The sequence below is a fragment of the Leucoraja erinacea genome, chromosome 29, assembly GCF_028641065.1.
Source record: "Leucoraja erinacea ecotype New England chromosome 29, Leri_hhj_1, whole genome shotgun sequence".
NCBI lineage: Eukaryota > Metazoa > Chordata > Chondrichthyes > Rajiformes > Rajidae > Leucoraja > Leucoraja erinaceus.
Window position 1 is genome coordinate 13,574,603 of NC_073405.1, and position 21,263 is coordinate 13,595,865.

At 44.6% G+C, this 21,263-nt stretch overlaps 1 protein-coding gene across 9 annotated transcripts in view; it reads left to right on the forward strand.

Annotated features, from left to right (window-relative positions):
- The window catches only part of gatad2ab (GATA zinc finger domain containing 2Ab), a 109,028-nt gene that overhangs the window by 11,613 nt on the left and 76,152 nt on the right, over positions 1–21,263 (forward strand). For 2 of the 9 annotated variants that reach the window (XM_055658649.1, XM_055658651.1), the window contains exon 1: positions 18,583–18,841. The exons of 1 other annotated variant lie outside the window; for it this stretch is intronic. In XM_055658649.1, the coding sequence (XP_055514624.1) occupies positions 18,690–18,841 (152 nt within the window). In that variant the 5' untranslated portion in view covers positions 18,583–18,689. Of the gene's footprint in view, positions 1–18,582; positions 18,842–21,263 lie in introns of those variants that run through there. 6 more of the 9 variants (XM_055658656.1, XM_055658652.1, XM_055658658.1 and 3 more) reach the window with 6 other exon arrangements.

The following is a 21,263-nucleotide window of genomic DNA, read 5'->3' on the forward strand; positions in this document are numbered from 1 at the left end:
CTGTCTCTGGGGTGAGCGCCCTTGTGTTGGGGGACGGGGACCAACAGGGCCCACTTGGTCTATAAACAAAGTGCTGAAGTAAGTTAGCGGTTCAGGTGGCATCCCTGGAGAACATGGATAGGTGATGTTTTGGATTGGGACCCTTCTTCAGACTCCATAGCTTTAAGGTGGGAGGGGCAAAGTTTAGAGGAGAGGTTTTTTTAGAGGGGCATGTTTTTTTTTTCACACAAAGTAGTGGGAGCCTGGAATGTGGTGCCAGGGGGTGGTGGTGGAGGTAGATACCATAGCAACATTTAAGAGGCATTTAAATAGGCACATGGATATGAAGGATATGGATTGTGTGCAGGCAGATGAGAGTTGGTTGTCTTGGCATGTGCAGTATAGGCATTGTAGGCCAACCGGCCTGTTGCTGTACAGTATTGTCTATGTTCTATGTTCATGCGGGAGATGGTTTAATTCTAGTTCAAATGTCATGGAAAGTCATTCCATTATTTTTTTTTAAATCTTGCTCTCTCCTTTTTACCCACTCCATAATATTCTGGTTTTGTTTCCTTTCATTTCCCTGTACACATTTCCCTTTCTCACTTTTTTCCTTGTTCTGACTGTGTTGCCATATACTGCAATAAGCTTTTGGGTGTGAGCACCATCCCCTGGTATTTCTACCAAATTTACATTCCATCTCTGATTATTGGGTGTAATGCTACATAATCTCTGGGCGGTGTCCCAATGTCTGACCAAGTGTCTGTTTTCTACCGCGGGTCACTCTGGTAAGCTCAATGTTTTGATGATATTTCATAATCCAAGTGCTGACCTAGCTAAGAGTGAACGAATGTGGACTAAATCCGAAATCTTGACTTTGCAGTTGACTGCCATGCATTTATTAATCATTATAAATCTAGATTTGTGGGCCATTCTGCCCGAGTGCAGTGTTTGGTTTGCTTCTTTGCTAATGTTTTCTATGCTGAGCCAGGGGCATATCATGATGGTTCTATCTCAACTGTATGAAAAGGGAGTGCTGCTACATAATTAAAAGTATAATGCTTTGTTTATCCCATGACCATAAAGCCTTTTCGAGTTGTGGATGTAGTCTAGTCCAGTACACTGACCAGTCTACCCTTACCCAGCCTCTTTTTCCCTCCCCATCCCTTCTCCAATCAACTCCATCTGCACTTCATTGTCTGAAGAAGGGACCTGATCCGAAATGTCACCTATTCCTGTTCGTCAGGGGTGCTGCCTGACCTGCTGAGTTACTCTAGCACTTTTGAGTCTTTGCTCGCTGAGAAGAGTTCTTGTTTTTACCCAGCACTGGCCTATAGAACGTGATCATTATCATGCTGTGGAGTAACTGGCCAGTAACCAAGTAACTTCTTGATAGCAGTGTCAATGATCTCATCATCTTCTAGCAGATGATTGAACGGTGGCTAAAGAGGCTTATTTGGCCATATTGGGTTAGTCTGGGTTTTTGTAGATGGAACAACAGGCAATTTTCCATAACGTCCAGAACTTGGCTGGAGGTGCAGCTAATTCTCGGACTCAACATCATTGCAGCTTGGATACTTTCAGGCTGCACAGCCTTTGTAAATACTTTCAGACATTAATGATAGCATGCAAAGCTAAAGCCAAAGCCATGTGTTCATGATAATGGGCATATCAAGAGCAGGCTGAGATGGGCCAAGCCCCTGGAGCTTGTCTGGAAGTGTTTGGAAACTCTTTCGTTTTTGTCTGAAGAAGGGTCTCGACCTGAAATGTCACCCATTCCTTCTCTCCAGTGATGCTGCCTGTCCCACTGAGTTACTCCAGCATTCTCTGTCTATGGCTTTGTTCTTTTCACTCACTTGTGCTCGGCCATTGTGGAGGACAGGCAATCAATGTAGCTCCCTTATGTTGTTGAGTCTTTAATTGTCTACCATCATTCGGAGTGAGATGTGGACAGACGGCAACATTTTGATCTAATTGTTTTTGTCTGTGGGATTATGCTGCTTCTGCGAGTAATCTTGAGCTAACACAAGAATGGTGCCTAATTTTCAAATATCTTCTGTTCTTTGTGTGTTGTTTTGCACTGTTCACTGAACTATTTATTGTTGGTCTCCTGGCTTGAGAAATATACCAGGCATTTGAGTCTCCCGATGCAATTGGTAAGACCAAGCATAAACTAGGTGAATGTTTTGCTGAACACATGCTCGTTCTGCCAATAAATGTTAAATTGTAATACCCCTCCTACCCCCCCCCCCCCCTCTTCTCCTCCCCCCCCCCCCCCCCAACCCCCACATCCTGGTCCACACATTTCTTCCACCACCCTAGTCCCCATGCTCCTTTCCACTACTCTGCATGCATCCATTTCCCTTTCATCCCCCATCTTCCTCCCCCGTCCCTTCCAACCATATCCCATCGGCTTTAATTTCATCCCTCTTATCTTTTCTGATCTTTCTTATCTGACATCCTTTTCACCTCAAGCCTTTGCCACTTCCTCCACCCATCTGCCAATCAAACCTGTATCCACCTATCACATTGAGTCTGAAGAAGGGTCATCACCCAAAACGAGCTTCATAGATGCTGCCTGAATTATTCCAGCACTTTGTGTTCTCCACCTATGACTTGCCATGTTTTGTACCTCCCACGCCTCTCTTTTACAGCTTTCTCCTGCCTATGCCTGACCAAAGGTTGTCTGTCCATTCCCTCCACAACTCTGGAAGGGCAAAATGCCCTCCTTTTTATGATATCTTCATCTCCGATTGTTATGGTGCTGAGGCTTGACTGACAAAGAGCTTGCTGATTGTTCCTGCTCTCAGTATGAACATCACGCCAGGTGGTGTGTTAGCCAACAAAACGTCTGGGGAGCTGAAAAATATCTTTATTGATCTGATCTCCTGCATCACTAGCTCCACCAATTGAACATTGGAGCTTTAACAAACAGTACTGCTCTGATTATATTTTTACATTTAACTTTTACATGGCTGCTTGTAAATGATAAAAGGACCAACATATTCAGCAAATTCTTCACGTTTATCAAAAAGTTTTCCGTTGGACCATATGAGAATGTTTTTCGTGACACATTGCGCCCTTGTCCTGAGTTGCAGAGCCGAAAGCCACAGCTGGTTTTAAGACACTGGGGAATGCAGAACAGGCGTGGCCAAATGGCGTCTCTTACTGTGGATGAGTCAGAGCTGGAAAATTCCACTCATTCACCAGCCAGGAGTGAATTAGTTCCCAGTCTCTGCAAATTGAGGGAAAATAAATAAATCAAGCATTCGGCCTGCCAGTCACATCAGAGACTTCATCCTGACCCTTGTTACTGATGTGTTTCTTTCGGATCATTGAATAAGGCCATCCAGGCTATCACCTTTTCCTTCTCTTTGCTAAATCTATTTAGTTGGTCCCATCCTTTTTTCCGAACCGCTCTAAATCTCACTTTCTCGCCCCAACCCTCAATAGTTATCCCACTTGATTTTGAAGGATTCTGTTGAATCTGCTTCCAACATCTTTTGAGGCAGCACTTTACCCAACATTAGTTTCTCTTTGGCCCCATCCACTTTTGCCAGTCAGTGGGTCATATAGTGTGGAAACAGGCAACCCTTTGACCCAACTACACAAGTCCTACCTGCCTGCATTTGGCCCAGATACCTCTAAACCTATCCTAACCATGTACATGCCCAAATGTTTTTTAAACTTGGTGATGGTACCTGCCTCAACTACTTCCTCTGGCAGCTTGTTCACCTTAATGATCCTGCATTCTGCAGTTCCTTGTGCCTGCATCTTAATCTGTCCCATCTGGTTAGCGTACCCTCCTGCCACTGGAAACACTTTCACCTTATTGACTGTTACAAAACAATTAGTTTCTGATCTTGAGCTATGGCTTCCTAACCATCATCTCACAAACTAGCGCCCTCCTCTGTTTATCAGATATATTACAGCTAAAATACATTTTTTATCTCCCTTATTCCTGTGATATTTAAAAAATTTTAGAAAGGTAACTTCAATTTTTCTTTTAACTCAATTCATTTCAATATTTATAGGAAAGAACTGCAGATGCTGGTTTAAATCGAAGGTACACATAATGCTGGAGTAACTCAGCGGGACAGGCAGCTTCTCTGGAGAGAAGGAATGGGCGATGTTTCGGGTGGAGACCCTTCTTCTGACTCGACCCGACTCAGAGATGTTGCCTGTCCCACTGAGTTACTCCAGCATTTTGTCTCTACCTTCATTTCAATATTTCACTATTTCATCATAACAGTTTAATTTGGGGAAAAGACTTAGCATAGCTTAATCCTTGAAGTGAACAGCACCTCATATTTCACTTGAGCAGCTTACAAACCAGTGTTAAGAATATTGATTTCTCAAACTTCAAGTAACCCTTGCATCCCCTCTTTCTCCATCTCTCCCCCACCTGTCATTGTACTAGCTTCAAAATTGTCTTGTTGAGTCTCATTGTCTAAATCGATTTCACCTAGCCCACTGCTAACAATGGCCTGTTTCCTTTATCATTGTTGGGGTTTTTTTTGCACATCTTTCATTTATTTGTTCCATATCTCTCTATATCACCGTCTATATCTCAAGTATCCCTTTCCCCTTAGTCTGAAGAAGAGTCTCGACCCGAAACATCATCTATTTCGGTTCTCCAGAGATGCTGTCTAACCCAGTTATTTACTCCAGCTTCTTGTGTCTATCCTTGGATGAAGGACCATGTTGTTGCAGGGATTGCCTTTGAATCGGATCAAAGAAGCAGAACATTTGACCCCACAGATTAATGCTTGGTTGAGACTGTGCGTATGTACATGCTCCGCACTATCACAGACAATCAATATATTCCTCCCTTTGTTCTCTACACTACTTAAATGTAGCCAAGCTGATTGCCCCAGTTACAGTCTGTAATCCACCTTGTAATCACTTTCTAAGTAAAGGGGTTTCTCCTGGATTCTTTGTTAGATTTATTAATGATTATCTTCTACTTCTAGCCCTTAAATTAATCTCATTTGCATCTAACCTGTTAATAAATGCTTTTCTAATGCTGAGAATTACTACCTGGTCACCACACTTTCTTTTCAAATTAGATAAATGCCTTTTGTCTGTGTCATGGAGGTGGAGAAAGTGCAGGAAATTTAAAATCCACAAAGTCCTCTGCAATATATATTTTTTGACTCACAAAATGTGCTGATGAATATTCCCCCTTGCCTGCCTGATTCTATTCTTCATGTTTTCTCAGAAATTCTAGAAATGGAGTCCATTTACAATGTTCCTAACAATATCATGAGATCTAATGATTAAGATGTAATGAAAAAATGGCTACTTCACTGTAATACTTCACCAGAATGTTTCATTTTCAAATTGGCCCCATGCCACAAAGCGTAGGTGTCCTCTGATAATGGAAGACAATCAATAGATACTGCAGAAACACAAATGGGGAGTCCCGACAAATATATTTTGTCCAGAATGGCACAACAACCCCTCTATACCATCGTTATGATCTCAGAATCAACTGGCCCAGTGGCACTACGTGTAAATAAAAGTGAAGGCAAGCCCATTTTTGACGAGAAAAGATACCATTGTTACGAGGAAAAACCAAAGGTTCTTGGACTAACTGTTTTCGCTGGTCGATATCCAGAGGACACAGTTTAACATTAATTGGCAGATCTTTTATGTTGCAATTGTACAAGGCGTTGGTGAGGCTGCATTTGAGTTGCAAAAACCAACTAGGGGACCAGACGGGAAGGGGCTGGAGCTGCGGGGTGTTGTGATGGCGTTGCGTTTAGGACTCACAGCGGGTGCTGGGCGCTCTTCTCCACTGGGATCAGACTCTCCACTTTCCGTTTGGTGACTTCTCCTGGGCCGGGCCGCTCTCGTCCCTTCAAAAATTGTTTTGTTGGAGACCTCCGTTGGCCATACTCAGCTCCAGTAAAGACACGATGGCGTAGGAATGGTTGGACCGTCCCGCGGAGTGACAGGAGAAGAGACCAATCCGCGCGGCGCTGACTGGTAGGAGAGGAGATCGATCTGTGCCAGCGTGGTTTTTACGATTTTTATACCTCACTTACTTTTACAATATACCACCGATTGGAACAAAACTGTTCGCAGCACAGGAGAACGGGGAGTGAGCTGGCAAAAAATAGTAGCGCTATCGCGTACCGTTTTCGCGCAAATAGAAAAAACGCGCAAACCGGAAGAGCACATGATCAGAGTTTTAGTTTGTATAGCAGATAGATAGGTTTGGAATGTACATGGGTAGAAACGATTTGGATGGATATGAGCCAAATACATGTAAATGGGACATCTTGGTTGCATGGACAGGTTATGCCGAACGGCTTGTTTCCATACTGTTTGACTCTGATCTAGGAGAGATGAAAATATTTTTGTGCAGTGAGTTGTGGATCGTATACGTTCTGTTTGAAAACCATGAAATAAGGTTCAATTGTAACTTTCAAAAAGTACTTGAAAAGGAAACATTTGCAGGAAAATGAAAACAAACTAGAGGAGTGGGTCCCTGCGACCAAATTGAGTGGCTGAGACACTTTGATGCATTTCAGGACATGTGTCTGAACATATGAGATTAGGACCTTCACTATCCAGTGAGATCGTGACTAATCCGATTTCAACCTCACCTCAGCTCTTCATTTCTGCATGCCCTGATAACCTTTAGTTTTCAAGAGAGTTAGATTTAGCTCTTAGGGCGAAAGGATATGGGGGGGGGGGATGGGGGGGAACCAGGAACGGGGTACTGATTTTAGATGATCAGCCATGATCGTATTGAATGGCGGTGCTGGCTCGCAGGGCCGAAAGGCCAACTGCTGCACCTATTTTTCTGTGTTTATCAACACTCTTTATACCTCTCCCTTATAAATAATCAAAGACTTTACTTCCTTTGCCTTTGAAGGACAAAAGTTCCATTGATTTGTAAACTTCAGAGAAAGCAAAAAAAATAATGACCTGTCTTAAATGCAACCCCCCCCCCCCTATTTTTAAACAATGATTCTTTGTTCTTAATTCTTCCACCAGTGGAAATATTCCATCCACATCCGGAGGTACCTTCATGATGATATAATCATAGAGTCATGCACCACGGAAACAGGCTTGTCCATGTCAACCAAGGTGCCCCATCTACACGTCCCACCTGCCTGCATTTGGCCAATATCCCTCTAAACCTTTCATATCCATATACCTGTCCCAATGTCTTTTAAATGTTGTTATCATTTCTGCCTCAACTATCTCCTCTGGCAGCTCATTCCATATACCCACGGACGACCTCTGTGGATAAACTTGCCCATCAGATTACGATGAAATCCTTCCCCTCTCACCTTAAACCTATGTCCTCTAGTTCTTGATTCTCTATCTATTCCCTTCATGATCTTTTTCATCTCTACAAGATCACCTCTCACTCCTCTGCACTCCAAGGAATACAGTACCAGCCTGCCCAACCTCTCCCTATATCTCAAGTCCTGGCAACATTTGATGAATGATGTTTCAACTCATTGTTTAAACTCTAGCCAACCTGACATATCTAACGATTGCTATTTAAACAGCCCACCCAATTCAGGTAGCAATACTGTAAATTGCTCTGAACTGCTTTCGTTCTTCCTTAAATAAAGAAACCGGCAATGTACACCAATACTTAATCTGTGGTTTCACGAATGTCCCATACAACTAAAGCATGACCTCGCAACCTTTGCATTTGATATGTGATCTTCCTCACTATATATAATGCACAATATACAATACCATTCTGTTCACTTTACTGATTACTAGGTGTAACTGCACATTAGCCTTTTGTGAATTATGCACTAAAGATATCAATATTTCTGTAAATCAAAATGCTCAACACTTACATAATGTTTTAGTTTATTCTGCCAAAATGGACAGTTCATATTTTCCCGTTATACTCAATTTTTCAGGTCTTTGTCCACTGAATTAACTCTGACCCTTTGTAACCTCCTTTATGTTTTGACAATTTCTCACCTTGAATCCTCTATTAATGTCAGGAACAGATCCATCGCTCATCGGCTGCTGCTGCATGTGCACTGAAACATGAATCTGCGACTGTGTTACATAACATAGAACTGCACAACAAAAACGGGCCCTGTGTCCCACAGTGTTAGTGTCGAACATGATGCCAAGTTAAACTGATCTCGTCTGCTTGTGCATGATCCATATCCCTCCATTATTGGCACTTCCATGTGCCTATCTTAAAGCCTCTTAAAGATCATTATTGATGTTTGGCTGTCAGAGGCTTGTAGGCGACGCCGCCTTTCGGGTAGGTGGCATTTCGGCAGAGCGGCATTCGGTGACTTTGCTTTTAGGCGATGCAGTCTTTCAGTTAGTTGGCTTTTAGGCGTCCTGCCCTTTCGGTTAGTTGCCGTTTCGGCTTTGTTTCCATTCGGTTATTTGGCTTCCACTTCTTTGCTTCGGCTTCTCGTCCCTCGGCGCCATGTCCGGGTACCCTTGATTGGACTTTCACCTGCTATTCCCTGGTTAGATTAACACTGGTGAATGTGTAGTTTTGCAGTTACAGTAGAAAGTGCCATTCTCCAATACTGAGTTATAACTTACTTCTGGGAATGATACATTGCTCAGCTTGTGGCCAATAGAGTTGCTCTGCCTTGGCTCTGGGGAGTCCAGGAAAATCCTGTCCATGGAGTTTGCATGTTCTCCATACAACTGTATGAGTTTCCTCCAGGTGCTCTGGTTTCCTCCTACATCCCAATATGTGTGGGTCAGTAGGTTAACTGGCCACTGTTAATTGCTGATTGTGTATGGCTGAGTGGTAGAATCTAATGGTAGTTGATGGATATGTGGGGAGAATGAAATGGGATTAACATAAATGGGTGGTGAATGGTTGTGCAGACCCGTTGACCCGAAGAGCCTGTTTCCATGTTTGACTCGATGGCTTCCAGGGCAGTCGTTGGGGCTAGTTCATGCACACAGTTCTCGTCAGGCAATTAGAGTCTTTGGGTGGTGATGATAAAAAATTTGGCGGGCTCATGATTCTGTCAGAGTCCAGTGTAAGAGACCTTTTAAAGAATATTTATCCCAAAAGGAAATAGTGGTGTGCCCAGTCCAATGATAAATCATGTGGCATACTTAATTTCCTACCCATGGGGAGTTTCAAAGATTTACAATTCTGTGAAAGGATGTTTCTCTTCCACACTCCAAAAAAGCTGAGCCTTCAACCTGAGACCTATATCAATATGCTGTCTCCATCCTGAGGAAACGGGTTATCTGTATTTAAGATAGACAGAAAATGGTGGATTAATTCCAGCATTCTGTGCCTATCTTTGGTATTGCCAGCATCTGCAGTTCCTACACACAAATTTTATCTGCATCTTATCTGTGAATAAGGTCAAAGTCAATTTTATTAGTCACATACACCCAAAGGTGCAGCGAAATCAATTTGCCAGCAGCGATACACTTAAAAATAACACACAATTCACAATAAAATTTAACACAAACATCCACCACAGCATTCTTCACTGTGGTGGAAAGCAACAAAGTTCAGCCAGTCCTCCTTGTTCAACCGTTGTTGGGGCCATAATCCCTCCGTAGTCGCTTCTACGGACGGCCGGATGTACAGGCCCTCTCGTCGGGATGATTGAAACTCCAACGTCGGGGCGGTCAAACACACTCCGAGGCTTGGAGGTCCCAAATTGGCACTTTCCTACCAGAGACCGCGGCTTCAGGATGTTATAGGCCGCAGGCTGGCGGTCGGAGCTCTTCTCTGGTGATCCCCGGCAAGGGATCCCAGGCTTCGGATAGTAAGGCCACGCCTGCGGCTAGAAGCTCCACAGACCACAGCCCCATGATGTCAAAGTCACCTCTCAAACTTAAATTCAATAAAGGCGAGTGATAATCAATCCCTCCTCAGTGGACAACTCTGCAATATATAATCTCAAAAACAAATATGTCCTTTCTTGAGAAAATAAATAAAACGCTAGATCTGAGGGACAACCTTTTCCACATAGAGGTGGGTATATGGAACAAGCTGCCAAACGAAGTAGTTGAGGTACAGATACTAAAACAACATGTAAAAGACACGACCAGGTACATGAATAGCGTTGATGGAGCATCTTGGTCAGCTTGGGCATGTTCCCGTGCTATATAACTCTATGACAATATTCTTGATAGGCTCTCACCAAATGGATGTGATTTCACAATTTCAACTAAATTTCATGGTGTAAAAGGTGGCCATTTGGCCTTCATTACAAGGGCACTTGGCCCACTCCCGAGCCTTGCAACTATTTTTGAAGTACCGATCGAGCTCCCCTAATGCAGCAATTGAATTTGCCTCCTATAGCAACCTTGATTGTGCATTCCAAACTCTAATAACTCACTGTATGTAAAACAAACTGCTCAGTACATGTTTGGAATGACTTGCTGTTGTACTCTGACCCTCTGACAGTAAAGACCGACGTGCTCTTTGGCTTCCGCAATGCTTGCTTTATCTGCAAGTTACCTTTTGGTGTTTCATATATTGCAATATCTGCCTTCGTTCCCCAACTTTCCATTATTTCATAAGTTTAGTTCGCTCTATATCACCCACTTCACTATGTTGACTATATCTAACGTTTCCCAATTCTGATGAAATGTCATTAACATCAAACGTTAACCTTTTCTTTCTACACGGTGTGCTGACTGAACTGCTGAGTATTTCTAGCATAGAAACAAACTGCAGCAGGAACTCAGCAGGTCAGGCAGCATCAATGGAGGGAAAGTACAGACGGCCTTTCAGGTCGGGACCCTGCTTCAGATGAGTGGAGTAGAGGGCAGACAGCCGGTAGAAAGAGGTGAGGGAAGGGGTGGGGTAAGACCTGAAAGGTGATAGGTGGATCTAGTGAGGAAGTGTTGAATGGTAGATGAGTCAGGCGTGTGGATAAGGAGTGGAGATAGTAACCAAAGATGGGGGTGATAAGGTAAGGTATACTATTGTTACGTGGCCAGGAGGACTCGCCTCCTAGTTCTCTCGACAAAGCATCCAGCCAACAAAGGTGTGTAGGAAAGAACTGCAAATGCTGGTTTAAATCTAAGATAGACACAAAATGCTGGAGTAACTCAGTGGGACAGGCAGCATATCTGGAGAGAAGGAATGGAGTCTCGACCCGAAACGTCACTCATTCCTTTTCTCCAAAGATGCAGCCTGTCCCACTGAGTTACTCCAGCATTTTGTGTCTATCAGTCCACAAAGGTGTTGCAGAGAGATGCTCCAAGACAAGCTATGCAACTTGCTTTCATTTGCAAGCTCTGCACAAATATATAAAAGGTGTGCTCATTCCAATTTCTGGTTTAATTTTTCCGGTTCTGGCTAGGTTCTGAAAGCAATTTTAAACACAGTATTTAAAAGTAAAATGTTAAATTCCTATTTTATTTCTGTTTAGAAAAATAATTAAAATATCTTGTTTAGGATTGCCATTTTTTCAATTCTGCTTTCCCTTCCATCCCTGAAACATGGCCTTTGTCTCTCTCTGCCTAACTGCTGTTGAAAGTCTCATCAATGGCTCTGTTATCTCTAGCTTGATTTACTTCAACACACATCTGGCCAACTTCCATCTTCTGCCATATGTAACGTTAAAAAGAGCTCTCCCCGAATGTTAATCCACATTTCCATTTTCACTCACTTCCTCTGCATGGCTGGCCTATGGTGTTGACTCAGATGCTCAAATTAGCTAAGCCTCAATTTTAAAATTTTCTTCCTAACTTCAAATGCCTCCTTGTCCGGTATGAGTTTAATAACCTTTCAGTCCAAATTCCTCCCCACCCCACCAAAGAATCTCTGTCCTTAATTCTGACGTCTTGCTTATCCACAGTTTTCCTCAAAGCAGTTCAGTTCAATTGCATATTTTGCTTTCTTTAGCTTTGACTTGTTCACTGCAATAAAATACTGCTTTGGCCAAGTTATTGTTCACACATCCCATTAGCTCTGTGAGTGGGTATCAGATTTTATTTGTTTACTAGACCAAGCGCAGACCCATTGGGTCTGTTCCCCCAATACACCCGTTCCATACCCGCAGCCCCCAATTGCACTTGCCCTGCCTGTTGCAATAGCAATTCACCCTCCTGTGAGGTGAAAAGCCTGAGCAATTGTGACGTCATCAGTTGAAGTTGGTCGTTTTAAATTCAAAGTATTTTGATTTTTTTTAAACTTTAATCGGTAATAAGTCGAGAAATAAAGCATAAAATGTTCAGGGAAGGTGATCTCTGCCTAGGGCGGGGAAATGTGAATCAGAATATGTACATATCTTGTTAAAGTTGGCAATTTTAAAACTTTAATCGCGAATAACGTGAAATGTAGGATTAAATCTTCAGCGAAGCTGATCACTGCAAGCCGAGCCATTGTGACGTCATCAGTGAAAGCTGGTCGTTTTAAATTCAACGTCTTTTGATGTTTTAAAACTTCTTACTTACTTTTAATCTAATAAATCGAGAAATAAAGCGTAAAATGTTCAGTGAAGGGGCTCTCGGCCTAGAGGGGAAAATATGTCAATCAGAATATGAAAAATGTAATTGTTACCCCGCAGTGTTTTGCGATGATGTAAAGAAAACCACATATACACACGTACAAGATGAGACTTGTAATAAGTACTGGACCAAGTGCAGACCCGTTGGGTCTGTTCCACCAACGCACCCGTTCCCAACCCGTACGTTTTAAATTCAAAGTATTTTGATTTTTTTAAACTTTAATCAGTAATAAGTCGAGAAATAAAGCATAAAATGTTAAGTGTATATGATATTACAGTGAAATTAGATGGAGTGGTATAATGTAAATGTTATATAGAGAAGAAAATAAGGAATATGGTAGAGACCAATTGAGGAAGCATCTGGATAACACTTGATTGGCAAGACATGGTTTAGTTTAGTTTATTGTCATGTGCACTGAGGTACAGTGAAAAGATTTTATTGCATTGCTAACCAGTCATTAGAAAGACTATACATGATTGCAATTGAAATATCCACAGTGTACAGATACATAATAAAGGGAATACAGGGATCAAGGGAATAACGTTTAATGCAAGATAAAATCCAGTAAAGTCTGATTAAGGATAGTCCAAGGGTCTCCAGTGAGTCTCACACCTCCCGCTGCTGAAAGACTCATCCATGCCTTCATCTCCTCCCGACTGGACTACTGCAACTCACTTCTCCTTGGCATCAGCTCCACCTACATCAACCAACTCCAACTGGTCCAGAACGCAGCCGCCCGACTCATCACCCACACCAAATCCTGGCATCACATCACTCCAGTCCTCAAACAACTTCACTGGCTTCCCATCTCCCACCGGATCAACTACAAAATCCTGATCCTCACCTACAAAGCCCTCCACCATCTGCCCCCCCCCATATCTCACTGACCTCCTCTCACCCTACCAACCCTCACGGTCCCTCAGATCTACATCAGCCGGTCTCCTCTACATCCACAAGTCCAACCTCCGCAGTTTTGGAGGCAGAGCCTTCTCCAGGGCAGCTCCCAGGCTCTGGAACTCCCTCCCCAACTGATCCGCAATTCCGTGTCCCTCACCATCTTCCAGTCCCGCCTCAAGACCAATCTCTTCACCTCTGCCTATCCTTAGCCCCACGTCCCCCTCCCTTTTCATCTGTGCATTAATTGCCTCGTATTGTGTTTTGTATTAAATTCTGTCTTTACTTTGTGTACTAGTCATGTCTCTACTATTTATTTCATTCCCCTTACATGTTTTTCCTCTACCTGCTAAATTTTTGTAAGGTGTCCTTGAGACTCTTGAAAGGCGCCCATAAATAAAATGTATTATTATAGATTGCTCAGGACTGCTCTCTAGTTGTTGCTAGGATGATTCAATTGCCTGACAACAGCTGGGAAGAAACTGTTTCTGAATCTGGAGGTGTGTGTTTTCACACTTCCTCATGCCTGATGGGAGAGAGGAGAAGAGGGAGTTACTGGGGTAAGTCTCGTCCTTGATTATGCTGGTGGCTTTGCTGAGGCAGTGTGAAATATTAATAGAGTCTATGGAAGGGAGGTTGGTTTCTGTGATGGTCTGGTAGGGTATGGCTGATTTGGATTGGTATCAATTATACATGAACATGTCGGCAGGTGAAATGATGGGCAATTATTGAGTATAAGTGAGTTCGGTATTCCGACTGCGCATGCACAGGTCATGGGTCACTTGGGATAAACACTCTCGGCCGCCATGCCGCTGCATGGGTGCAGACCTGCGTCTCGTCCCTAATCAGCTGCCGCTCCCATCCAACACTCCCGTCCGCGGACCTCTGGATAGAAGACCCTCCTTCAGACTTCCTACAAATTAGACTTTTGTGCCATGGTTGGAATGGATGGGAGCGGGGATTTCCGCGGGCGCAAGGAACAAATGACCTAAAGTTTGCGTTGCGTGAACTGAGTGTTCTTAACGTCCTTGTCCTCGCCGCACCACTGGCGTTTTGTGAGAGTGGTTGGATCCCATCTTCAGCTCAACCAACGTCGGTCCGGACATTATCCGGACAGTCGGCGGGGGAATCAAGAGCTGATGTGAGGCATCGGCGATGCTCTGGAATTCGTGTCGGCCGCCACTGTGCAGCGGGGTCGAGAAGGCAGCGCCCGACCCGGGAACTGGAAGCATGTTCTTCCAGCAGCGTGTGGAGAGGCACCCGCTACCGCGGGCCGCTCACCTGACTCTTGTACCCCGCTGCTCGGTGGCGGCAGTGGACTAGGATTCCAGAGCATCGCCGATGCCTCACATCGGCTCCTGATCCCCCACTGCCTGTCCGGATAATGTGACCGACGTTGGCTGAGCTGAAGATGGGATCCAACCACTCTCACATAACGCCGGTAACGAGGACGGTAAGAACTATCAATTTACTCAACGCAAACTTTAGGTCATTTGTTCCTTGTGCCCATGGAAATCTGCAGCGTGGTCGAGACCAGGGGGGTTCTGAAGTTGCATTCTCTCGATTGAGGACATTTTCTCAACTCTCCTAGAAGCAACGAGCCATGGCTTTACCAGTGGTTGTCTATCTAACTAAAACCTCTCTCGTGTCTCCCCATGCACATCTTTCACCCCCCCCCCCCCCCCCCCCCCCCCCCCCCCCCCCCCCCCCCAACTCTCACCATCTCTCCACCAATCCAGTCTCCCCGTCTCCCACTTGCATCTGCTCCCTCTCTCTCGCTGTTACACCCCGCTCTCCCCCGCTACCAGGCACCCCGTTCATTTTTTAAATTCTCGAATGACCTTTGACAAATCCCATTATTCTTTGCGTTTTTCGGAATATCGAACTCGCTTATTAAAACATGGCAACCTGGTTGCAACTATACAAGGCATAGATGAGATCACACCTGCCATATTGTGCACAGATTTTGTTGTCTAATGTAAACATGGATATACTGGCCCGGAGGAAGTTCAGAGTTCAATTTCTTTATTCCTGGGATACAGGAAGTTGGGAATGATTGAGCAGCTTGTGTTCAGACATATTATAGGTGATCTTTTTGAAACTGGTTTCTGAGGGGGAGGGGGTGGTTTGTTGTGCGGGAAATGTTTCCTCTGCATAGGAGTCTGGACATAGCAGGGTACATAGCTTCAAACTGAGAAATCATTACTTTCTCAGATTTAAATGGGAAATTTCTCCTGAGTTTCTGAATCTTTAGAATTCAAGGATTACGAAGGCAGAGTCAGCAAATTCACTCAAGGCTGAGCCAGACCAAAAATACATTTGGGAATAGAGAATTATGGACAACAGGAACGTGGAGCCAAGGTCAGGATCTGATCACCCATGTTCTTACTAAATGGTGAGCAGGTTTGAGGGCCATGTGATCTGTTTTTGCTACAATGTATGCTCTCCTATCCTGGACTGTATCGATTCCTTGGCGGTTTACAGGTTGGGAAATCAAATTCTACAGGATAGTTGAAGCTTTTCTGTTCTCATGAACTATAGTGTTGCAATAACTAATTTAAATTGCAGAATCTAGGTCAATTGGATCTACTTACATAGAGATTTCAGTCACGTTGCAGCAAATAGCTGAATGACATAGGAAAGAAAAGCCATGGAGGTTGGTGGAGAAGTAACACACTGTGGGGAAAGCATACGCCTGCCCAATGCATTGTGGAGTATAGTGGCCATTGATCAGCATATGGACTCGGATGATGAAACATTCCACCCACAGCAGAATGAAACATTCCACCCATAGCAGATCACTGCAGTGACTTGTTGTCACCTTTGCTATCAGTCATTGGCTTTTTCAACTTTTAAGCCAATTGAGCAATTTTAAACCACTTTCCGAAGATTGAGACATTATTCCACCAGTTCTGGCTTCATTCTTGTGAGTCTGTTTTAATTTTTGCAGCAGGGATTTGGGGGAGGGTATCTTGGCAATCTAAAACATGCTCATTTGTTATTCAAAATGGACCATCTCCTTGGAGTGATCATTCAGAATTAATCAGGAGTGAGAATCTTTGATGTTTCCTCCCTACAGACACATTGTCTCTGATTGAGATCTGCAAACTCAGCAAAAGTTTATTCCAGGAGAATGTTTTTGGGGGTTTAAATTTACCAATGTGACTTAGACTAAAAAATGTTTTGCTTGTTGGGTTAAGCATTTGATTGAAAGCGCTTCATTTTTTTCTTCACTATTCTTGTCCTCTTTCCTCTGCCCTGCTGCTGTGACAGATCCTTGTGCTTTATCTGACAGGGTGGGATTGCTTTAGTCACAGCTGTCATATCAGCTCAGTACTCAGGCAAGCACTTACCTTTGGGGTGGAACTGATCATGGGTTTTTCTTTTAGTTTCCTTCTCCCAAAGGTCCTTTCACTGAAGGGAAAAAATAATCGGCAGAACAAAAGATCCTCAGCCTGATGAAATTCCCGAAGGGATAATGAACATGCTTTTGATTTACTGGGGAAAAAAAGTCCTGCTTCTTCATAACTCCCCCCCCCCCCCCCCCCCCCCCCCCCACACACACACATAACTCTCTCTACATTTATATTTGCTGGACATAGAAGCTGTACATTTTAATCTCTGTTGCATCCTGCCTTTGCACCTTCCTCAGTCTATTACTGTTCAAACCTCCTTCAATATTTTGATCATTAACTTGCCTTAACTGCTTTCATCTCTAACCTTCTTGAACCTCATCCAAGATCCTACATCTATGTGCTATCCTATATACGATCCTCCCCACCTTTGTTATTTTTCATCTGCAATGGTTTCTGCTTACCAGAAGATATTGTATTTAACATTCTACCTGTGGCCAATTATCTCTGGAAAGTTCTCAAACAACTCTCCAAGTTGTTTGTGCCTCTAACGCCAATAACTTGCATCTGTCTGACCCCAACTGCTATACCAGTGGTGGCTATGCCTTCAGGACTATTGCGATTCCTTTTCTTGATCCTCTCTATCCATGCTTCCTTTTGACTAAGTTGTGTGTCTGTGTACGTGTGTGTGTCTTTTCTGTAATCACTCTCATGTCTTTGCAAAACGTGCTCTAGGCTGTTGTTCTGATAAAATGGGAAAATGTATGGCATTGTAGCATTAATGCTTACTTTATGTTATAAATGGAAATTAATCGAGGAGGTAAAATGAAAAGGGGTCCAGGGAATCTCAAGTCGCGCATATGTACAGCTCGAACCGTTTCAGTACTGTGTAGTCCTTGTGGATTACTGTCCGCTCGGTTTAAAATCTGTATTTTTAGTTACCCACCCTCCCAATGATCTGCCTCCGTTTTGCCCACAAGTTATTATCCGTTTGATTAATTCACACTGAGTGCACATTTCACTTTTGAAAGTGACTTTTGAAATGTTAGAGGTTTGTGCTGAAAATGTTGCAGACTCCATATGAAGAGAAATCTGAAGTATTCTGCATTTAACCGAGCGGGTTGTTACCTAGCGGTCTATATGCTCGGGTGGAGAGATTTGTCTTCCCCGGGTAGAGCGCAGGATGAGTTCCCCCGGGTGGTGGAGCGCAGAGAGAGCGCTGTTTACCCCGGGTAGAGTGCAAGGAGAGGTCCCTTCTTCCCCCGGGTGGAGCACGGGAGGAGTGCTGTCAAATCCGGATGGGAGAGCGCAGGGAGAGCTCTCTCTATCCCGGTGGACCAGGAGGGCGCTTCCTCTGTCCCTGAGTGGTAGAGCACGAGGAGAGCGCTGTCCCTGCCCTCGGAGAGCGCGGAGAAGTGCTCGCGGTCCCGACCCCGGAGGGAGGGGAAGCGAGGGGCAACATGTCCCACTCTCTCGCTTCCCCTAACCCCTTGGGGAGCGGAGCAGCATGTCTCGCTCGGCCTCGGTCCCAGCGGTATAACTATTGATTTATCTAACTTTAAGTAACCCTTGCTTTCCGTCCCTCCCTCGCTGCCCTCCCCTAAGCAAACGATGTACCATTATTTGTATAGGAAGGAACTGCAGATGTTGATTCAAATCGAAGATATTCACAACATGCTGGATTAACCCAGCGGGTCATACACCATCGAGCTCTTCTTCAGACCGAGTCCTGCGTTCTACTTTTCCTTGGTAGACAAAAATGCTGGAGAAACTCAGCGGGTTTTCCTTGAACAGCGTCTGCGTCGATCTGTCGTTTTCACTCCTTACCATTCCACATCTCTGGTGTCTCTCTCCACTGACTCTCAGTCTGAAGAAGGGTCTCGACCCTAAAACTCACCCATTCCTTCGCTCCAGAGGTGCTGCATGTCCCGCTGAGTAACTGAGCATTTTGTGTCCGTCTCTGTCCCTTTAAGGCGACGGAGTGGGCGGGGAGGGGAGAGCCCGCGCATGCGCCGCGCGCCCGTCCACCTCGAGTGCCGGGATCTTTACTCTCGGTCGGTGCCCGCGGTTCCCGGCCACTGCTGGCGCGGGACGGGCCGTTGTTGGTGGCCGTGTGTGGACGTCTGCGGGCCGGGCTGGGTCGACACGCCGGGTCGCTGGTAAGTGCGATGCACAGTGTTCAAGCAAGTTGTAGTGGATTTAAAGGGACCACCCGTGTGTCTCACCCACACCCCTCCCCTTGCCTGCCCCGCCACTGGGGAGCCGCTCTCCGGGAAGGCCCAGGCACGGGCTGAGGGGACCAGGCCGCACTGAGCCCGGCGGGTGGGCAGCGAGGGGTCTCGCGCCTCCTTTGCCCCTCCCTTGGCGAGGCGAGCCCTCGCCGCGGCCCACACCCCGCCGGGAAGCCCCACCTCCGCGTCAAAATAAGAGTCCCCCAAACTTGGGTGCTCAGACCTAGGCTCTGGTGAGAAAACCAAGTTTCACTGCGTGTCACTTTTTGAATGATTTAACACTTCCAGTCACTTTGTGTTTTTTCCCTCAATTGCCCTCACTGTCACAGTTTCCAATTTTTTTGCTGTCGTTTTCCAGTGTGACCTGACTTAATACCACCATATCCCCCACCTTGCCCAAATGGCCATTTGGGCCAGCTGACCTTGGGTAGCGTGTAACCCAGGGCCGTTTAACTATGTGCTGGTGGCAAGGCAACGCAGTCAAACCTTGACCAAGGGATCATTGTCTAAACCATGGATGTCACCTACATTCAACAGTGTGCAGTTTTACCAAGCTCACAAACACCACCTCAAGAGATAAACACTAGACAATAGGTGCAGGAGTAGGCCATTCGGCCCTTCGAGCCAGCACCGCCATTCAATGTGATCATGGCTGATCATCCCCAATCAGTACCCCGTTCCTGCCTTCTCCCCATATCCCCTGACTCCGCTATTTTTAAGAGCCCTATCTAGCTCTCTCTTGAAAGCATCCAGAGAACCCACCTCCACTGCCCTCTGAGGCAGAGAATTCCACAGACTCACCACTCTCTGAGAAAAAGTGTTTCCTCGTCTCCATTCTAAATGGCTTACTCCTTATTCTTAAACTGTGGCCTCTGGTTCTGGACTCCCCCAACATCAGGGAACATGTTTCCTGCCTCTAGCGTGCCAAACCCTTAATAACCTTATCCAACTTGTGGATAAGATCTGGCCAACTTGTGCTTTCTCCTTTATCAATTCTCCACCCAACCTCATCAATAGTTCCCTAACCTCATCCCAGAAGAAATACTCAGGAATTGAAACCTTAGTACACTGCGGATTACTAGACTGGTGACTCTTCTGCATGTTTGGCTTGGTGCCACATTTTGTTCTAGTTTATCTTGATAATCTTTTTTTTCTTTCACTCAAATTGAATTTATGTAAGATGGAGCAAGACACAACTCTTGCACTGCATTGGCCAAACCAAAAGTCTGGCAAACTTTTAAGAAAGCTCCAAGATAAACAGCTCGCAGTTAATTTTAAAAAAATGATGAGATTTTACAATTGGCACTTTAAATTATTTTTTGTCTTCAATTCCTTCCCAAGGTTTACATTGATCTCGCATTAGCAGATGCTCAATTGCTGTGGTCCTGAACTTTTCACTCCAAAATTCTCAGGCTTCCATGAATGTGCTCCAAATGGGCAACCACTGTGTCGAAAATGTCATTCCTCTGCTCTTATTTTGTGGGGTTCTTTGGTTGGTGTGGTTGGTTGGTTGGTTTGGTTTGGTTCTAGAGACTAGGCAGGAGCTGCAAGTAGATCAAGTAGTTTGTAAAGTGTTCACTCCACTGCTTCTACAGGGCCTGTGCTCACCAATGCAGTGTCATTACTTTGAGAGGCTGTGGGCCAGAGATTTCCAAACTGCACAGTGTGCACTTAGTAGAACTGCTGCCTCATGCCAGGGACCCGGGTTTAGTCCTGATCTCTGCTGTCTGTGTGGTGTTTGCACATTCTTCTTGTGACTGTATGGTGTTTCCTCCAGATGCTTCAGTTTCCCCTCTCATCTTAAAGACGAGCAGGTTAGTGAGTTAAGTGACCACTGTAAATTGACCTTGGTGCCAATGAGTGATAGAACCTTGAGAGAGTTGATGAGAATAAGGGGAATATTTAAAAAAAATGATTACCGTGGATTTGGTATATATGGATGCTGGATGGCTGCCGTGGACTTGATGGGCCAAAGGGCCTGTTTTCATGCTATATCTATGACACTCTTAGTCGATATGTTATATTTTCATGGTGAGCTGATGTCACTCTTTGTTGCTGACTGACTTGTGGCACAAGACTTAAAGATAGAGATTGCGAAGTGCTTTGCTCACAGAATTGGGAAACAAATAACAAGGATGGATTGTATGCTCAAATATTGTAATCACTTGAATGTTGATAATTAGGGGACGATCTATTGGAATTGTTTAATATGACGAAAATATTAGCTCTTTCCTGTGGTAAGGGGAGACCAGAACCAGAGAACAAATTTAGAGGCAGTTTGTTCAGGATGATACCAAGAAGCTGCACCACAAATCCAAAAATCTATCCTCTCTGCTCCTCTCACCCCTGC